Source organism: Mauremys reevesii, linkage group 8 (assembly GCF_016161935.1).
Source record: "Mauremys reevesii isolate NIE-2019 linkage group 8, ASM1616193v1, whole genome shotgun sequence".
Taxonomy (NCBI): domain Eukaryota; kingdom Metazoa; phylum Chordata; order Testudines; family Geoemydidae; genus Mauremys; species Mauremys reevesii.
Genome location: NC_052630.1, coordinates 28,364,872 through 28,386,064, shown reverse-complemented (window position 1 = coordinate 28,386,064; position 21,193 = coordinate 28,364,872). Strand labels below are relative to the sequence as shown.

At 42.6% G+C, this 21,193-nt stretch overlaps 2 protein-coding genes across 6 annotated transcripts in view; one reads left to right on the top strand and one right to left on the bottom strand.

The window, feature by feature from the left end:
- The window catches only part of LOC120369855 (rho GTPase-activating protein 7-like), a 155,296-nt gene extending 150,725 nt beyond the window's left edge, over window positions 1-4,571 (top strand). For all 4 annotated transcript variants that reach the window (XM_039483563.1, XM_039483565.1, XM_039483564.1 and 1 more), the window contains one exon: window positions 1,064-4,571. In XM_039483563.1, coding sequence (XP_039339497.1) covers window positions 1,064-1,181 — 118 coding nt within the window. In that variant the 3' untranslated portion in view covers window positions 1,182-4,571. The remainder of the gene's footprint in view (window positions 1-1,063) is intronic.
- Window positions 4,572-6,733: 2,162 nt separating this feature from the next.
- The window catches only part of RARS1 (arginyl-tRNA synthetase 1), a 33,487-nt gene continuing 19,027 nt past the window's right edge, over window positions 6,734-21,193 (bottom strand). For both annotated transcript variants that reach the window (XM_039483567.1, XM_039483568.1), the window contains exons 7-15: window positions 20,846-20,966; window positions 20,385-20,514; window positions 18,976-19,080; window positions 17,339-17,517; window positions 16,217-16,326; window positions 12,246-12,351; window positions 9,129-9,301; window positions 7,716-7,963; window positions 6,734-6,958 (exon numbers count right to left, since the gene is read on the bottom strand). In XM_039483567.1, coding sequence (XP_039339501.1) covers window positions 6,849-6,958; window positions 7,716-7,963; window positions 9,129-9,301; window positions 12,246-12,351; window positions 16,217-16,326; window positions 17,339-17,517; window positions 18,976-19,080; window positions 20,385-20,514; window positions 20,846-20,966 — 1,282 coding nt within the window. In that variant the 3' untranslated portion in view covers window positions 6,734-6,848. The remainder of the gene's footprint in view (window positions 6,959-7,715; window positions 7,964-9,128; window positions 9,302-12,245; window positions 12,352-16,216; window positions 16,327-17,338; window positions 17,518-18,975; window positions 19,081-20,384; window positions 20,515-20,845; window positions 20,967-21,193) is intronic.

Here is a 21,193-nt window from a genome sequence, read left to right as displayed (position 1 = left end):
GGAAAGTTAGATTTCACTCATACACAACATATTCTGCCCAAGAACAGTGAATTCTAGTAACCTCTATGCTGCCAAGAGATGTGACTTATTCTGTAAGGGATGGTCTTGCTGGGGAGATGGAAGGGTCAGCTTTAAATTGCATGTCTCAATTTCAAAAACATTTGAGGCACAGTGTTATACTGTAGTCTCTCTTTTTCATGTGTGCTTTACCTCTGTGCATGACTCACGTCCTGTCTGAGCTCTGGAAAACTCCCAGAAATGTGAGTCAACTTTGAGGACACTGTGAAATGTCCAATGGACTTGAATTAGAATCACAGAATCTCAGGGTTGGAAGGGACCTCAGCAGATCATCTAGTCCAACCCCTGCTCAAAGCAGGACAAATCCCCAGACAGATTTTTTTTTTTTAAACTCCAGTTCCCTAAATGACCCCCTCAAGGATTGAACTCACAATCTTGGGTTTAGTAGGCCAATGCTCAAACCATTGCTACATTTTGTTTCAAAACCCAAAGGGGCGAGAGTCCCAAGCAAAGTGGCACCACTTTGGCTAAACAGTCTGCATCAAGCTGTAAAATAGTCACCAATGTCACTGAACAGAAAAACAAGTGGGACTCTGTTGGGGAATGGCTGCAGTGGCTCATTTGGAAGATTTTTGATGGATGTGCTCCCAACACCCACTGGGAAGAGATTTGCAGCAGTTAGCAAAATGTCATTAATCGCTAACACCAAGATGACCAGTCAAAAATTCTATAACCTAGGTGTGATAAGAAAATGAACCTCTTCCACTGTTTCTCCACTGGAATTAATGCATTTTTGCATTAAATCCTCCTCTTTCCCAGACCTAGCCAAACTACTCATTAGGCTATCTTACAGGGAGGAGTTGGCCTTTTGTACGTACACACACACACACACGAGTGAGGGTGGGGGCATGTAGGTAATACTAATAATAATTAGGTGTGTATGTGCTTACAAATTAAGAAGGTAATGGACAGAAAGAAAATGAATTGCTTAGTCCTGTTTAAATATCTTTTAAGGGCTGCTAATAATCGACTTCTTGGTTTACAGGGGACGAACAACAGAATGGTACAACAGAGTTTTTGGTCATATGTGTGCTGCAGAACTGATGAGGATAAAAGACTCCTTCAAACCTCTCAGGAATGACACAAAGGAAATGAAAATCTAAAGCACCTGGTTCTCAACAGAGGCTGCTGCTGAGGCATGAACTGCTCCTCTATCATTTTAAAAGCTATAGACTCATAGACTTGCCTATATTTTAAAACTAATAAACCAAAAAGTAATTTGTAATGGCATATAAATGTGATGTAAAATAGTAATTTTATAAAGCTGCTTTTTTTTTTTTCTTTCCAGTTTCAGGAAGCTGTTCTTGAACTGGCTGCACAGAGATAGCTAAAAGGTCAAATGTGTGTATGTGTATATATACGAAGTTATAAAATGCAATTGTTACATCCAGGAAAGACTAAATATGCTGGTTCAAAATTATAGTTATAAAGTAAGTTATTAAACTAAAAACATGGTATTTTTCCAAATACGCATTAAGTATTTTATAAGTGTAGACTTTTATGCATTCTAGAGTATTATGTCTCTTGAATTTTCTTTTTATTGAATAAGGTGGTGGAGATGTGAATTTAATTTTAACCTCTTTACAGTTGAAAATAGGGCTGAAAACCTATGCCTCTCACTAGAGGGAGCTAAATACTTTAGCATGTGCTGTTAACTCTTGATATTTCCTTTTTACATAATAAAAATCCAAATCTGGTGGGGGTGGTTGTTTAATGTTATGGGTAGAGTTCCTGCATTTGACAGTTGGTAAAGCTTTAGGAATACATTTCAATTGTTAAATAAGGGCCATAAGTCAACCTAACCAAGCTAAATTCTAAGCAGAAATATGTGACTGGACTAGCAGAAACTGGTTTTTGAATGTAACCTGCAACTTCAATTACTTGAGCTCAGTCATAGGCACTGTGCTTGTCTTCTGAACTACAATTGTGGTTAAACATTCCCTGTGTACCTTTAAGCTGCTCATCATGGAAGCCAAAAAGTGTGTGTACACAGATAATTAAGGTGCTACTCCTAGGGTTAAATGTTTTACACAGCTCTGGGTATGGGGGCGCGCAGAATGTTCAGTCTTTTTTTTGTTGTTAGTTCTTGTAAAACTAACTTGATCTTGATTTATGTCGTCTTGGAACTCATTCATAGTTGCAGGTGTGATTTTGAGTTGCTTAGGTGTATGCCATGCAAAGTAGCAATGTTACATCCTTACAGTGATGGTGATGTGAGAGTTATCGGTGTCTCACCAACAGCAAGTAGAAGTTCTGAACAGTGTGTCACCAATAGATTTCTGAGTGCTACATAAGAGCTGGGACACCTGGACAGTAGGCATAGCAATCAGTGGCTCTGAGCTAGTGTGGTTGAACATAACTAGAGCGGTAAAGCACAAGTAGGAACTGAAGAGACAAATGAAAGAGAGTCCTACTCAATTACATCACATAATGACCGATAGCTAATCAGTGCCTGCTTGTCTCCCAATGCTGAAAGTGTAAATACTAAGATAAGTGAACGTGGGTGTCCGGTATTGAATGAGGATAGTGATATAATAGACATCACAAAAACGGGGGGAAGGATGACAATCAATGGGACACAGTGATACGAAGGTATAAAAGATAGAGATGAGGTAGTGCTGATGGATGAGGGCATAGTGGTACTAGATGTGCAAGAAAGAATAAGGGCAAATACAATAAAAACCATAATGAATCGAATTGTAACAGACTGTCTATGGATAGAAATTCTATGCTTCAATAATATATTTCTACTGCTATATTCTTATCTCCTGCCTGTCCAAGATGGTGATTGTGAAATGGTCAGGGAGAAAGGTTATAAAAATAGAAAATTGAGTAAACATGGAAGATTTCAACTATCCCTACATGGACTGGGCACAGATTGCCTCAGGAGGGGAAGCAAAGAGTTTTATGATGCCACTAATGATTGCTTCCCTGAGCAGCTCCTTCTGGAATCCAGAAGGAGAGAAGCAACTGTTGATTGAGTCCTAAGTGGAGCATGTTTGGCAGAGAGGTGAATAGAGCTGAAAGACTTGCTGATAGCAACCATAATATAAATTTAACAACATTGGGAGAGGGTAGGGTAGGAGGGGACACGCACAAGCCCACTACAGTAGCATTTAACTTTAGAAAAGAGAATTACAGAAAAAATAAGGAACTTAGTTCACTATAAATGAAAAGGTACAGCCACAGGAGTGAAACGTGTGCAAGTGGCATGGAAACACTTCAAACACACCATAATGAAGGTCCCAAATGGGGAAAAAGAAAAAAAACAGGACCAACAAAGTAAAAATTCGTGAAAGTCAAATCCTACTGCGGAGAACTGACAGGAACATAAACCCGAGCAAGTCAAAAGAAGAATTTGAAGAACAAGAGAGACACACAGCAAAAATAAGTTTAAGAACAGCAGAATCAGGAATGGTGAAGGACCAAGGTGTTAAAGGAACACTCAAGCAAGAGCAAGCTATTGTCAAGAAGCTAAGTGAATTCTTTGACTCAGCCTTTACTGCAGCAGATGTGAGCTACGCCTCTACCCCAATATAATGCAGTAAAGCAGCACTCCCCAGATCCCTAAATGGCCCCTCAAATATGGAACTCACAATCCTGGGTTTAGCAGGCCAATTCTCAAACCACTAATCTATCCCTCCCTCAGGGAGGGCTATGACGGTAGAGGTGTATTAGTTTTAGGTGACAATGCAAGCTATCCCAGATTGAGGAGGCAATAGAGGTGGTTTATGGAACAAAGTGATAAATTAAACAGCTGAATGCTTTCTGCTGACTTATTCCTAAGTGTTGGGAAGGAACGCAAATAAGAAAGTGCTAAGGGTAATATGTACCCTACTTCAATCAACTTCTGTACGAGCTGACTAGAGGCTAGCTAATGGGACACCCATATATATATATATTTTTAAAGGCTGCAGTTGTGATCCAGGCAATTACAAGCTGGTAAGAGTAACTTCATTACCAGGCAAACTGAGTGAAACTATAGTAAAGACCAGAATTAGCAGACACAAAAGATGTTACGGAAGAGTCAACAGGGCTTTTGTAACAGGAAATCATACCTCCCCAATCTACTGAAATTCTTTGAGGGTGAGACAATTGATAAAATACTTGAGCAAGGTCCTTTACCAAAAAAACCTGTCATGGGAAAAGAGGGAAGGGCCCCTCGTGGATCAGTAACTGGTTAAAACACAGAACCAAAGGGTAGGAATAACTGGCTAATTTTCAGAAGGGAGCAAGGTAAAGCATGGTGCCCCCTCCCCAGGGAGCTATATGGGGACCATTCCAACATGAACGATGAGGTGGCAGTGAAGCATTACAAAGGGCTCTTACTGAGCTGCACAACAAAAATGGAAGATGAAATTCAAAGTAATGCACATTGGGAACCATAAGCCCATCTATACAAACGACATTAGCTCTTACCACTCAAGAAAAAAGACCTTGGCTGGATTGGTCACCATTAGCTGTTTTCAATGTTAGGCATCATGAGGCAAGGACTAGATAATGCCACTATAATTAATTTATGGCATGCCCACATCTTGAATACTGCATGCAGGGCTGGTCACCTCATTGCAAAGAAAGAGAACGGTACAGAGCAAAGCAACAAAAACAATTAGGGGTATGGAACAGCTTCCTAGGAGGAGAGATTAAAAAGAGTGGGACTGTTCAGTATAGAAAATAGACAACTACAAAGCACATACGCTGAAGGTCTATGAAACCGTGAATGGTGTGGAGAAAGGGAAGTTATTTATTCCTTCACATAACACAAAAACCAGGGGGCCCTCCCTAGGCAGCAGGTTTAAAACAAAGAAAAGCAAGTTATTCTTCACATGACTCAGCGTCAATCTATGGACCTTACATTGTGACGGCCAAAACAATACTAACAGGGTTCAAAGGAAGAACAAGCTACGTTCATGGCGAATAGGTCCATCAGTGGCATGTTCCCTAGCCTCTTTTTTGCCACAAGCTGAGTGTTAGTGCAATGCTTGCTTGTTCTAGTCAGGCCCTCTGAAGCACTGGGCACTGTCAGAAGACAGGCTGCTGGGCTCGATGGACAACTGGGCTGACCCTGAATAGCTGTTCTTGGGTATTATGGAGAGAGCACGTTAGCAGACTTACTAGCACCCACAATAACGCCACTTTACCATTTTGCTCTTAAACTCCACTGAAAACTAGACGCTAGGCCCCACATGCTCATAGTAATGCTGCCAGATTAACTTTATTGCAGCACTGGAAATGTAGGTGGTGACAAGTTTTCCTGAGCTGGAGATTAAAAATGTAAAAGCTCTGTTACTAGCTGCTAACAAGTCTCACAGCTAAACCTGGAGCCAGGCTTGGAGATAATTTTGCACAACTTTGGGTCTAAATCTACCTCCAGAACACTGCAGCCTCTGCTAAATGCTAATGCAGCTTTTTAAGAAAAACGAAGCAACCCACCCATCTAAACATTTTGATGTAAGCCCAAACAATGACAATGCATGTAAAAATATAGCAATATATGGTCAGGGATGCCATACTGAATTTTGTAACAGCAAATGACTTTCTAAAGCTTACATATTACAGAGCGATTTTTTTTAAAGTCCAGTGTACCACATTTACAATGAAAAGTGAGAGAGGCTAGTGTTGTACACTAGCAGCTAATGATTTTAAATGCCCTGAGCGGAAACTTTTTGTTTGGCTGGATGTATGCGATGCTGCAGTATAAGCAGGTGCTTTATTTAATCTATTTCTGGTTTACAGTTGTTAAAAAAACCCTTTGACATCACTGGCACAGCTGTAGCTGCAGAACATAGATGTGTCAACTGCTGGTAATTTATGGAGGCTTTGCCACATCCCTGTACCATATGTAAGTATTAGAAACAGTGTTTTAACTGTCTTCTTTCTAGGTGCTGATAAGTGAGAATGAATTTAAGACAAGTGATGGGTGAAACTACTTAAGCTCGATAGTACTAAGATGCAAAACAGGCATCTGTTCAACTGAACTTAAAATAAACTAACTCTTTGTCTCCCCTGTGGCTCTTTGATATTAAAAGTGTGATTTAATTGTAGTTGATAAAATAAGAATACTTGGTCAGGCCTTTTGTTGTGAGAATAATATAAATAAAAACTAAACATTTCCCATCATACTGTTTAAATATGAACATATAGAATGAAACAATGACTTCACGCTCCTATGGCTCTTTGTCTCCTGCACCCCTGGCGATCTGAGTATCACTGATCTAACTGGTGTGTCTACAACTGCATCTTTCAAAATAATTAAACTTAAGAGGCTATGCAACGTAGTGTGCACAGGGCAGCCTTGGGTACTATAGCTTTATATATTTTGAAAGTCTGGAATGTTAATATGCATAAGAATTTAACCACTTTCCTCACATTTGTATTTACTCAGTTTTGTTCCTTTTCTGTAAATACTTTTGGTTGCAATACTCAGATTGTAACGGCCTGGACAAAGCACCTCTAATAAAGGTGCAGCCCTCAAACACTTGTTCTCTCTTTGTCTCTCTTCCAGGTTATAGTATTGATGCATTCGTGACCTTGTTTTTTATGTACCTATTCAGCGTGCGATATATAAATTCAGGCACCTGTGTGTAAGAGTCACATATCCTTTAAACCATCACACAGACAATATGCCACCCACATACAAGGCAGCATACACAAGTTCAATCCACACATTAGCAATTTTTTATTTTTAAAGTAGGTTTTCAATAAGACTCCACTCCGACAGCTAAGAAAACTAGTTTAGTAAAATACAAGGGGTCCAAATGCAGAAGTAGTTACATCTTCTGGACTGGTTTGATGCCCAGGATGTCAAACCCTTTGGCCATGACGGCAGCTGTTGCTTCACACAGCAACATTCTCCACATGTTCACCTTCACTATCGTTCCTGAAGAAGAAAGAAAAATAGTGCAAGCTTGAATGAGATGGTCAGGAAGCTTCACAAATTAGACATTACAGTCACGACATTTGTGCTGTTTCCATGATGTAGTACAGTTAGAATTATGTAGCTTCTATTACACTAAAAGGGATTGGTAAAAATGCACTATTTAATACACCCAAGAGGTACAGCAAGTAGCACTTTTCACGAGAGATGACCACTAATACCCACTTTCTTCTCTACTCGAGAAAGTTTTGCTACGTGTGCTAGCACTTGGAAAACTAAACGTATTCTGCGCACTTGGAGGCTGCTTTTATATATATGATAAATTTCTTTTTTAAACATAAAGGGGATCTGTTGAGTCTTCTATAAAGCAGAGAAAAAGCAGTCAACGTGGGCCACAGACAGCCCTCCTTCAAACACAGCAACAGCTCTATTATTTGAATAGGCCAAGACATGCACCTGTTTATAAAAATCAGTAACACTTGTCATAAAAACTAGATATTATTTACTATTAGCAGTAGCTCTGCAGAAACAACAACAAAAAGCTGCCTTGACATGCTTGTGCATTAGTTACCTTGCACCCAAGAATTACTGTAGTAGCAGCATCCTTAACACAAAATTAAGACTCCCCACTCCTGGATATTATGACGACCTTTCAGCCTGGAATGCTGGTGCAAACCTGATCAATTGTATCATTAGAATTCTCCAATTACAACCTCACAGAGACGTGGTCGCTGGAAGCAAGTTTAAAGGCTGTACTCACCTGTTTGTCTGTCTTTTTCCACACAGTAACAGTTATCGTAGAACTCTGTGAAGGTGGTAGCCAGCTCATAGAGGTAGTCACAGAGTGTGTGTAGTAAGAGATCATCCAAAATCTTCTGCAGAATCTCAGGGAATCTCAGAATGCACTTGCCCAGTTTCCACTCTTTTTCGTGGTCCAGTAATATCTTTGTTTCTCTAGCTGCCTTCTGCAGCATCACTTCATCAATGTTGGCCAGACGTGCTATAGATCTGACAAAAAAACCAGCCCAGCATTGGTCATACTTATGTATGGAATTTTGCAACAGGATTGAAGGGCTGAAAGCAAAGGGGTTCTGCTTTGAATGCTCTAGCTACGGAGTGGTAACTTAAACGGATGTTAGAAAACAGCCTGAACCGCACAGAAAAATATTCAGTACATTGCAAGAACATAGACAATTAATGCAGGAGGCATGCACGGGGTGGAGGCATTAGTGCATGGAAGCAGCAAGGGGCTGGACATGCAGTCAAGAGGAAGAGTGGATGAGAAGCTTAAAAGGTGACCAGGCGTTGATGTGGGAAGAAGCCTGGAGGCTCAAGTGGGGGCAGTGGAAAAAAAGAGGGAAAGCAGTAACAGATGGGAGAGAGAAGCAGGGACATGTACTCAAAAGAGGTGGTGGTGCACAGTTCCCTTGTGAGAGTGGGCTATGTAATTATTAATAAACCTATAAAAATATTCATTTGGGAGAGAGCTCTACCCTGTAATGTCACTCAGAGATGCCTGCCTGGAAAACTCCACACATTGCTGGAGCATGTGCACCGAAAACAGACCTGCCCCTTCTGAGGGAGGAAGCTGAACATGTTCACTAAGTAGGCTCCATCTAGACATGAAGGCAGAAAACAAGACAATGGCCACACTGCTAGAAAAATTAGATATGCTCTCCCTCCAGCTGGCAGGACAGCCTGCAGTGACTGGCCAAGGAGGAGGTCCACTTCCATGCCCTCTCAGAACATATGGGGCGTAGATCACAGCATGCACCACCTGATAATACTGGTAACACATTTACCAAGGGAGAAGACGTTTCAGCCCAGCACAGAGTTCAGGCTAAGCTGTTATGAAGCAGGGTAGATATTTTACACTAAGCAAGGCAGAGCTTTTCAGAGGGCTCCAGCTAGACTTCTCCTAGGGCATTTAAAGATGTCATCAGGGCAAGCAGCTCGGGACACAAAATGAAACAGGCTTAAGGCCCCAAACACAAATAATATTTTTTTTTTGAGTAAGCGTCAGGCGAGCAAGGGAGACCACAGTGAGATTCCCCCATGAATTCTGTTATTTTTAGTTAATAAAAGGTAGCATAGACATATTACACTTTTTGCAATCTAAAGGACAACTCATTTTAAACTAGGTCTTAAAGCGACCAAAATACTCTTGCGCTACCTGATTCGAGTGAAGGCATAGAGCAAGTAAGCAGCTGTATTTCCTCTGTCATCCAACATTTTATCAAAAGAAAAGATGTAATCATTCATCCTGTTATGGGAGAGGTCAGCATATTTAATGCAGCCAAAAGCAACTGATGTCTGGGCAGCCTTCAGTTCTTCTTCAGTTAGGACCTATAGAAGACCAAAAAAAACCCCAAACAAACAAGTTGTAACCATTCTGTCCCCTACATAGCATTTGCTTCACCACAAACCCAGAGAAATGGAAAAGCCTCAGCAGGAAATATTCTAGAGGCACCAGCCAAGTAACATGCTGGGGGAAAACACGGTCAACTCATGGGCTTTGACTGCTTTTTCCAGAGGGAAATTAACTAGTAAGAACCTATTTCAAAGCACTGATGATTGTTCAGCTAAATGTCCTTATCCCTTAAGTGAATTTTCTATTTCATCAAGGCTTACTACAAGGTGGACACCTAGATTATAGCTCTAGGAGGAGGGATAGCTCAGTGGTTTGAGCATTGGCCTGCTAAACCCAGGGTTGTGAGTTCAATCCTTGATGTGGCCACTTAGGGATCCGGGGCAAAAATCAGTACTTGGTCCTGCTAGTGAAGGAAGGGGGCTGGACTCAATGACCTTTCAAGGTCCCTTCCAGCTCTATGCGATAGGAAATGCAGCAGGATCAGCACAATATTTCCTGCTGCCAAAGAGGTCCCATGCAGGTTTTATTCCTGTGCCACTTAAAACTGGGGCCCTGTCGTGTGTGCATGGACAGCAAAATTAGTGGTTGGGCCCAGTGCCTTTAACCAAAATGCCAGCTGGTTGTGCCCCCCCCCCCACCTAATTAGTGGTGAAGCTGCACTGTTGATAAAGTGCTTTGGAAGGCAGAAAATGCCATGTAACTGTAAATCAGTATTCTGCCCCAGTCTGACTGACCTCAGAGAGTACAGGAACAGTTTAGCATGATCTCCTATATTCTAAAGGGCATCCTTCTTCCCCCATCAGCATAACAGAATGGTCTGAAAGTTCTGACTTATGTTCCAGAAAATGAGGATCTCTTCAAAATTAGATCACCTCACATAGTGGAATACAGTATGTAACAAGGCAACACAGCTGAAGGCTATGCAAGAGCAAACTGCCGTGCTATACATTTTTGAAGCTATTTTGAGGCTGTTGTAACTAGCGATTTGGAGCAATCAAATTTCTGAATTGCTCCGCTCCAGCTCCAGGCAAAAACCTACTGGTCTGTGCTCCAGCTCTGGGCTCCGCTCCAAAGCCCTGGTTGTAACACAGGATCACTCATACTGAAATCAGACGGTGACTTGCCCACAATTCAGGCACGGATAGAATTCTATACCTTTGCGATCATGGAGTCTCATGTGTGACCTGCTTTAATTCCAACAACTTAGCAAATAACTAGCTACAGCCCGTAGGAGTTTAATCATGCAGAGATTCCAGTAGATATGCCACAGAGGCAATCCAGAGAGAGGAAAGGTTTGAGCCATATTGGAGCTCACATCAAAGCAAGTGAATCAAGTTAACTGTCTCAACATACATCCTTGCTCACTGAGGCAACAAAGGCTGCACTGTATGGAAAACTGCATTGAGTGTTCTGTATTCTACCAAAAAAACAAGGAGTCCGGTGGCACCTTAAAGACTAACAGATTTATTTGGGCATAGGCTTTTGTGAGGTTTTTTACCCAGGAAAGCTTATGCCCAAATAAATCTGTTAGTCTGTATCCACAAAAACAACAAAGAGTCTGGTGGCACCTTAAAGACTAACACGGCTACCCCCTGTATTCTACCACCACCTGCTGGACCTTTAAGAAATCAGCTGTTCCCTCCATTGCATCTCACCAGTGGAGATTTAACGCTGTTTTACAATGCAGGAACTTCTCTCACTCAGACCTGCCTCACCTCTTTTTTTAAATTGTTTCCACCAGGTGGCCACTGCTGACACTGGTATAGCAGCTCTGCGAGTGCTAAGATGGGGTTCCTGGTGGACTGAACATTCATTTTAATTTTTAGTGTATCGATCTTTGCTCCTGCTCTTCTATGGCCTGTGACATCTCCTCACCTAACTAGCCTCCCCCACCTATTGCTGGCAAGAGAATTTCTGTCCCAAACAACAGGATCAAGTCCTGGAGCTGCTTATCAACCTCAATTGCCTGTTTGCTGGCTCTGTCTCTCCTACTCATCTCACACCCTGCCCCCTTCTAAACCTTGCTCATATCTCACCCTTTTCCCTATTAAAAATCTTTGCTCTCCCAAAAGGCTCCTGGCACCATGCTGGGACAGTCTCCGACAACTCAGATTCTGAGCTGTTCCCGAAGAGCAGGTTGCTCAGCATTCTGCACTAGCTTCAGGCAGAGCAAGAAGGGGTGCGGGGATGATTACAGTAAATGCTTTCAGCACTGGAAGCTTTAATATCCTAATTTATTCTCCTGGATCCAACTGTGCAATAAATATTCCAAAAGGAAAAAGCTGACAGTAGTGAGTGCAGAGTACCTAGTGCACACATATGGACCCTCTTACTGTGCACAGTAAGGGAGTCTTCTTGCATAGTAGCTTAAGGCATTTGAGAAATGCATTAAGCTAAACTGCCCAAGGGCATTCAGCATGTCCCCACTGGGATTAAGTGCAGAGTAGCTAATGTGTTTTCAATTCACACCTTAGCTTCCTGCCCACTAAATTCCCCTTCCCCATGCAGACAAGCCCCCCAGACACTACATGTTTCAAAACTACCATGTCCAGCCAGTGCTGAGGCTTTGGCTGCAGTGCAATCCTGCCAGCTCAAATGAGCTATGATTAACCCAGAATTGCACTAAATCCATTAGGAATTAGCATCAGTGTCTTCTCCACAGTGCAGGGAAATTTAAGAGCTTCAGAGGTGGAGAGTCTCTCCTACTGGCGTCAAGAACAATTCCAGGCCGTAAAAGAGAGCTGCTTGCTAATCACAACATGCAGTAGAATGGTAACACTGAAAATAAGCCAATGTGATGGAGGGGAAAGTCCTGCTCTGTATATATTCCCCTTGGATCCATTATGCAGAAGCAGCCAGTACATGATGAAACTCACCACCTACTTGTTTCCAAGAAGGAAAGTAAGCCATCACAATTACCTTGTCACGCTCTTTGTCCTTCAGTTTGTCCATTGATCGTTTCAGCCCCTCTTCCAGTAGCTCAATGAGCCGCACTGTTTCCCCTGAACGAGTTTTGAACTTTTTCCTGAAAGCACATTGACAAAAATCCTGCTTGGCTCAATAGAAACCCCCCGGGTCACAATCAGCATTATATACAAGCTCCTGCAGAATTAAATCTTACAATTACTTGGGTGGCCCACATTTCTCAATAGTCCAATAGAGTCAGCTGCACATTCCAATGGCCCCTGAGTTAAAACGTATAAAACAGGCATCAAACTGGTGCATCTATAAGGGCAGATGGGAACTGTAATAAAACTAATTGGAGAAAAAAGAAGGTTTACAGTTGGCTGGCCAGGGTGTCAGTCATATGTGTAGGACAGTTTTCCTGTACCATCAGAGCAACAAAAATTGTCAGCTCAAAATATTTCCCCCTATTTTAATAGTGAAATGCAACAGCAAGGAGACAGCGTGTGGACTCTCAGCTACACGGAGCGCTTGCAGAATGCATAGGTCTGATTGCAGTATCACCTAAAAGAAGCAAGAGGAGCTTGAGATGGAGTGATAAGTATCTGGCCTAGAGATAGGGCACTGGGATCCCTTTCAATATCCATGCAGCCCGAGGGAGATGGGGGAGGTGAAGGAGAAACAAAAACCATCCCTTCACCAACCAAAAAGAGGGAGACAGAGAACATAGCTTAGAGTGGAGTCGCACCGACCCACAGTACAACACTTGAACATGCTATGCGATATGTTCCTTGTGACACAGAGTCACAATACTGCAATGTGAAGCTGCGAAAAACAGACATGGAATTTCAAGCCATACTGGAATTAGTTTGTGATTCTTGTGGGCCACATATACTTCTATTTGTAGCAAAAGGATAAAACAGGATTGTAAAAAAAATTTGGAATTAGCTATATATCCCCTTCACAGAAAGAATCCTACAGGACAATTCTGTGGTAAAGGTGTTCCCAATTACCAAAACAGAAACACAAGCTATAAACACATTTGCTAAGGAGTAGACAGAATAATCTTGTCAAACAATATGTAATCTAAATCCACAATCTAGGTAGTATGATTGAGCCAGGATAATACATAAAATATTTTTCTTATGGAAAATAAATTCAGATGTCTTATTTTGCAGTTTCTTTACCAACAAATAATGAAACATTGGTTTGCAATGTTAGTTTAGACATACATGAACTTAATTTACATGAAATCTGGGTTTTTTTTTTAAGACAGAATTTTCTCAAATGAAAATAGGGCAGAGGTAGTTGGTTTGGGATGGAAAGAGAGGTGGCTTTAAAAAAAACACCCCAAAAACTTGATCTGTTTAGATTCCAGAAAAATTGTGCACTTTTATAGAATAGTAACAGAATATATGGAAAGACAGTCACAGCAGACATGCAAAAAACTCATTAATAAGTGAACTTTATTTCATTATTTCAGATGTCAACATGTAAAGCAAATTTTCAAAGTGCAAGTACTTGTGTGATATTTGCATTTTCATAGAATATCAGGGATGGAAGGGACCTCAGGAGGTCATCTAGTCCAACCCCCTGCTCAAAGTGGGACCAATCCCCAATTAAATCGTCCCAGCCAGGGCTTTGTCAAGCCTGACCTTAAAAACCTCTAAGGAAGGAGATTCTACCACCTCCCCAGGTAACCCATTCCAGCGCTTCACCACCCTCCTAGTGAAAAAGTTTTTCCTAATATCCAACCTAAACCTCCCCCACTGTAACCTGACACCATTACTCCTTGTTCTGTCATCTGGTACCACTGAGAACAGTCTAGATCCATCCTCTTTGGAACCCCCTTACAGGTAGTTGAAAGCAGCTATCAAATCCCTCCTCATTCTTCTCTTCTGCAGACTAAACAATCCCAGTTCCCTCAGCCTCTCCTCATAAATCATGTGCTCCAGCCCCCTAATCATTTTTGTTGCCCTCTGCTGGACTCTTTCCAATTTTTCCACATCCTTCTTGTAGTGTGGGGCCCCAAACTGGACACAGTACTCCAGATGAGGCCTCACCAATGTCGAATAGAAGGGAATGATCACATCCCTTGAAATGCTGGCAATGCCCCTACTTATACAGCCCAAAATGCCATTAGCCTTCTTGGCTCATATCCAGCTTCTCGTCCACTGTAATCCCTAGGTCCTTTTCTGCAGAACTGCTTCCTAGCCATTCGGTCCCTAGTCTGTAGCAGTGCATGGGATTCTTCCGTCCTAAGTGCAGGACTCTGCATTTGTCCTTGTTGAACCTCATCAGGTTTCTTTTTGCCCAATCCTCTAATTTGTCTAGGTCCCTCTGTATCCTATCCCTACCCTCCAGCGTATCAACCACTCCTCCCAGTTTAGTGTCATCTGCAAACTTGCTGAGAGTGCAGTCCACACCATTCTCCAGATCATTAATGAAGATACTGAACAAAACAGGCCCCATGACCGACCCTTGGGGCACTCTGCTTAATACCGGCTGCCAACCAGACATGGAGCCATTGATCACTACCCGTTGAGCCCGACGATCTAGCCAGCTTTCTATCCAACTTATAGTCCATTCATCCAGCCCATACTTCTTTAACTTGCTGGCAAGAATACTGTGGGAGACCGTATCAGAAGCTTTGCTAAAGTCAAGGAATAACAACACATCCACTGCTTTCCCCTCATCCACAGACCCAGTTATCTCCTCACAGAAGGCAACTAGGTTAGTCAGGCATGACTTGCCCTTGGTGAATCCATGCTGACTGTTCCTGATCACTTTCCTCTCCACTAAGTGCTTCAGAATTGATTCCTTGAGGACCTGCTCCATGATTTTTCCAGGGACTGAGGTGAGGCTGACTGGCCTATAGTTCCCCGGATCCTCCTGCTTCCCTTTTTTAAAGATGGGAACTAAATTAGCCTTTTTCCAGTCATCCGGGACCTCCCCCAAATCCCGATGAGTTTTCAAAGATAATGGCCAATGGCTCTGCAATCACATCCGCCAACTCCTTTAGCACCCTCGGATGCAGTGCATTTGGCCCCGTGGACTTGTGCTCATCCAGTTTTTCTAAATAGTCCCGAACCACTTCTTTCTCCACAGGGGGCTAGTCACCTCCTCCCCATACTGTGCTGCCCAGTGCAATAGTCTGGGAGCTGACCTTGTTTGTGAAGACAGAGGCAAAAAAAGCATTGAGTGCATTAGCTTTTTCCACATCCTCTGTCACTAGGTTGCCTCCCTCATTCAGCAAGGGGCCCACACTTTCCTTGACTTTCTTCTTGTTGCTAACATACCTGAAGAAACCCTTCTTGTTACTCTTAACAGCTCTTGCTAGCTGCAACTCCAAGTGTGATTTGGCCGTCCTGATTTCACTCCTCCACGCCTGAGCAATATTTTTATACTCCTCCCTGGTCATTTGTCCAATCTTCCACTTCTTGTAAGCTTCTTTTTTGTGTTTAAGATCAGCAAGGAGTTCACTGTTAAGCCAAGCTGGTCACTTGCCATATTTACTATTCTTTCTACACATCGGGATGTTTTTTTCCCTGCAACCTCAATAAGGATTCTTTAAAATACAGCCAACTCTTCTGGACTCCTTTCCCCCTCATGTTATTCTCCCAGGGGATCTTGCCCATTAGTTCCCTGAGGGAGTCAAAAGTCTGGTTTTCTGAAGTCCAGGGTCCGTATTCTGCTGCTCTCCTTTCTTTCTTGTGTCAGGATCCTGAACTCGACCATCTCATGGTCACTGCCTCCCAGGTTCCCATCCACTTTTGCTTCCCCTACTAATTCTTCCCGGTTTGTTAGGTCCCCATACAAGAATATGTCTCAAACGTATTTCAGAGTCTACTGGAATCTGACCCTGAAAACTGCAATATGATCTGACTTCTTTTCTTTTTGTGTTGTCTGATGCTGAGACAGCCTGACAGAGTATAATCACAGCATCCATTAAATGTACCACGAAATGGGCGATTCATTTAACTTACTTATCTTCTCCCAGTACCACTCCAAATGCAGCATGGACTACTCTGGTCACGGCAGGGTCATACCAGCCAATCATCTGACCTGCTGCGAATACTGTCTGCAGGTGCACTGACTGCAAAGGAATAGGAAAATCAAAAGCAGTTGTCAGCTGCATTTTCCAATTGTCTTTTTCCCATTAAGAGTCTGGTATAAATACTGTAAAATGCTTTTGTACCAAGAGTGCTATTACAAGGAAAAAGAAAGCTTCCCTTAACTGATCACCTTTAGACTCATTGCACAGGACCCTTGTAATGATGAACCACTACTCTCATCAGTTTCTACAGACTATTTTGATTTTCAGAGAGTATCAATGCCTGATACTTTTAAAGATCCTTCCCCAATTCTCGGTATAAGAGAGTGTGACAAGGACATCACCACCGCCTGCATTTTACAGTTCCCATTTAAGTGAATGTAAATGCTGGTGAAAGGTACTCAACGGACAGCTCTGAAGACTCCACAGATAAGGCAATGCATGAGCAGTGACAGTGCAGATTTCTCACTCTCTCCAGCCATTCAGATTCAGCACTGACCTAGATGTGCAGATGGTTTAGTTTCCCCGAGTGTTAAATCCTTGGGCTCTGCTGAGATCGTCACAAGTCTAAACTGTGGTGGCGAATTCAGTGATTGGCCCACAGCCCCAGGGCCGCCCAGAGGATTCAGGGGGCCTAGGGCAAAGCGAGGGAGCTGCAGAGCTTGTACTCACCCGGCGGCGGTCCGAGTCTTCGGCGGCATTTTGGCGGCAGGAGGCCCTTCAGTCGCTTTGCGTCTTCGGCAGCACTGAAGGGCCCCCCACTGCCGAAATACCGCCGAAGACACGGAGTGATTGAAGGGCCCCCCGCCGCCAAAGACCTGGACCGCCACCGGGCCAGGGCTTGCGGGGCCTGGGGCAAATTGCCCCACTTGCCCCCCACGCCCCTCAGGCGGCCCTGCACAGCCCATCAGGAACTGGACGGTAACTATCAAATAATTTCACATAAGGGCCAATAAATAGCCATCATGTCGTAACACCTTCTAGCCCCTGTCCTCTAGGCTAGAGCAGTATCTAGTGACTGACTGAACAACAAAGCAGAGGTCTGGGTACTCACCTGCCCACTATCCACCACATAAACAATGATATCAGCCTTTTCCTCAAATAGCCTTTGCTTAAGAGCAGCTAAGTCAGATGTATCATATGTGAAACCTCCATCTGACTTCATGATTGTTAAAGGAACAGAGCCTCCTGGGACAAACACAATCTTCCGCCCGTCATCTATCTGTACAAGTCCTAGGGAAAGAGGTCATTTGAGGGTAAGCATTCAGGAGAGATTTGAAGAAATATGCACCTTGTTAGATGCTACATGTAAGAAGTGATAATGCTCTAAAGCAGTGTTTCCCAAACTTGGGTCGCCACTTGTGTAGGGAAAGCCCCTGGCAGGCCAGGCTGGTTTGTTTACTTGCCACGTCCGCAGGGTCGGTGGATTACGGCTCCTACTGGCTGCGGTTCGGTGCTCCAGGCCAATGGGAGCTGCTGGAAGCAGCGTGAGCTGAGGTACATACTGACCGCCACTTCCAGCAGCTCCCATTGGCCCGGAGCAGTGAACCGCAGCCAGTGGGAGCCGCGATCGGTCGAACCTGCGGATGCGGCAAGTAAACCGGCCCGGCCCGGCCCGCCAGGGGCTTTCCCTACACAAGCAGTGTCCCAAGTTTGGGAAACACTGCTCTAAAGCTTGTGAAAACCAGTTGCTCCCATCTATTCACATTCTTGAAAGACAACTCTACCCATTTTGTGCAGATCACATTAAATGCTTGATTTCTTAAAAACAAACACACACCACCAATCATAATTTGCAAAGAGCACATAGATTTATACAAATCTAGTTTTGCTGGTGAAATAATAGGCTATTATTAAGAGAGTTCTAGCTTGATTTTAAAACCATTGTAAGTTGGTATCCTGATGTACTAGTGCAACAGTGAAGAAGGTGTTTAGAAAGTGAGATTTGAAAGGAAAAAACACCACAAAAGAGGCAGCATGTGGAAACCAATAGCGATCAATAACTCAGTGGTTTTCAAAAGCGACCTATAAGTGTGGCTAGCTGGGGCCTATGGATGGATAGAGATTAAGTATTGCTAAGACCAGGGAGAAATCTGAAAAGGCGACTTTTAGGAGAGGGAGCCTGTAAATTATTTGTGCCCCATTTTCTTTCATGACAATAATACAGTCGATGGGAATTGAGTGTGTCCGTCACTTCACAATGTTTTTTGTGTCACAGGACCCCAGCCTGGCTGGAGTAGGCCCTCGGAAGTTTTACTATGGAAAGAATTGCCCCCCACTAATTATGACCAATCTAAGGTGCTGGTTCATCTCGATGTTACAGTGTTACTTGACTAGCTTAACTGTATCGAACATAAATATGTGTAATGCCACATTCTAGCTCCTGGTAATTCCCAATATAGACCCAACACACTCCTAATGCATTTTTGCATCAGGGCCCCAAATTCCCAGACCTTTCTGAACGACAAAAACAAGAATAATAGCCTGTGTCACTCAGCAGGGGAGCATTTTCTAGTCAAAAATATAATGGAGGGGAAAGACAAGAGAGGATGAAAGGCAGTGTCTAATCTGGGGAACATCAATCTTGAAAGTGTCTCTAAACAAACTAGTGGAAATTAACTCTCTCAAACTGAAAAAGAAGTGGTGACTATACAATTGTTGATTTTTTGACAATGTTAAGGAACATGTTACCTCTTTCTTCAAATTCTTGCACAATATCTTTCATCATATCTTGGTAGTATGATTCCCCTCTCTCTATTAGTTTAATGTCCAAGCAGTCATAGATTTTTTGGAACTCTGAGTAGAGAAAACAGACAGGACTATAAAAAAATAACACGTACAAGATTTTGACTGACTATGTTTAAGACTCGAAGCAAATAGGCCCCTTAAAATATGACTGAAATGAGAGGAAAGATGATCCTGAGACTAAGCCTTTAGCCTGGGAACCAAGAGATCTGGGTTCAGTTCCAGCTCTCTTGCAATCTGTGACCACGGGCATGTCACTTGTTTACCGTGCCTCATGTCCCATCTGTAAAATGGAGTTACTGTACTTCCTTACCTTGGGGGGGCGGAGGCTGAATTCATCAGTGACTGGGAAGTACTCAGATACTAAGGCAATATGGCAAAACCTTCAATTTCTGAGCCATATTGGACAGAATGCCATATTACAAAGGTAAGTAACATTTAATAAATAAAACAGGCCACAGCAATACTATACTATCCAGTAAAAGCATAAACACTTCAACAAGCTGTCAGAAAGAGATGAAGGGTTTCTCTCTTTGTCTGCTTCTGAAAAACAGGTTGTTAAACAGAGGTGCAGGAAAGAATGAGGGTCAGACATTTTGTTTGGAAATGATTGATGAGCATCAATCAGCATAATACTTACGTGTCACTCTACATTGGTGCTAATGTCATTGGTGCTAAGTCTTCAAAACCACTCTTCCAGACAGTATTAAGGGCAACATCCATAAAGCTGTTTGGGGCAAATCTGAGGATCCTAAGATTTTCAAGTGCGGATGTATTCATTCTAAGTGAATTCTGAATCCAAATGTGGAACATATATGCCCAATGGCCTGTGATGTGATGTTAGCTGGGGTGGGATCTGAGTTACTACAGAGAATTCTTTCCTGGGTGTCTGACTGGTGAGTCTTGCCCACATGCTCAGGGTTTAGCTGATCGTCATATTTGGGGTCAGGAAGGAATTTTCCTCCAGGGCAGATTGGCAGAGGCTCTGGGCGTTTTTCGCCCTCCTCTGCAGCGTGGGGCATGGGTCACTTGCTGGAGGATTCTCTGCACTTTCAAGTCTTTAAACCACTTCAATAGCTCAGACATAGGTTAGGGTTTGATACAGGAGTGGGTGGGTGAGATTCTGTGGCCTGCGTTGTGCAGGAGGTCAGACTAGATGATCATAATGGTCCCTTCTGACCTTAAAGTCTATGAGTCTATGATTCTATGTATGGTGGAGTTCTATGGCACAAACCTTCCTCAGCTATATTGCTCCTTTTTATCCCAACAAATAACTTGTGTCTCAGATCAACATAAAATGATCCACTTAAAACAAACACTGGTTTAAAGAAAGAGACACTAATTTTAACTGTTACCTTTCCGAGATACATCGCAGATCAGTTTCCATGCTTTAATGAAGTCTGGACTTTTGCTCTGTAGTAGGACCACACATTGATAGGCTCGCTTCTTAAATTCTTCCTCTGTGTCAAATCTCCGCTTGGATTCCTAGGTTAAAAACCATACGTAAGAAAAAGTCTTTTCTCTCCTATGCAAATCAGTATTTCTGACACTTTAAAGCAATTATTTATTTGGTGGAAGGAATGCAGTGTGGCTTAATGGAGAGGGTAACAAATTACTTTTATTAAACCAGTATACAATTCCTGAGATCAGATACCTGTATTTCATAAACTACAAAAAGCAATTATTTACTTCTTTAACATATCCAGTTAAAATTCATTTTGTTTCAACAATGTTACTCTGGTCATTCACAACAGTTCTGAATTATTACTTCGCTTAAAAGTAAGAGGAGAACAAGTGGACATATTAGCTAAAATACCTTGTAAAAAGCTTGGAGATCCCCAATGGGGGGTGAAACAGTCAGGAAATCTGGAAATTTATCTTGGAGGTGAGCAATGAGCATTCCAAACTGGGTGCCCCAATCTCCTAAATGGTTTAACCTGGACAACAATTAGAGAGTGCAAAACAAAATTATGCATCATACGAGAAATCAGAACTAAAACAGGCTGAACATTGTTGGCAGGGGAAGGGTGATTAGAGCTTTTCAGTCACATGGCTTGCTGGGGGATGTGGGGGTAATACCGAATTGTGCTAATACACTCGGTGTATTGGTTATGATGTATTTTTAAGTTATACCAAGGGTGGCTAGAACATACAGCCAGGCATC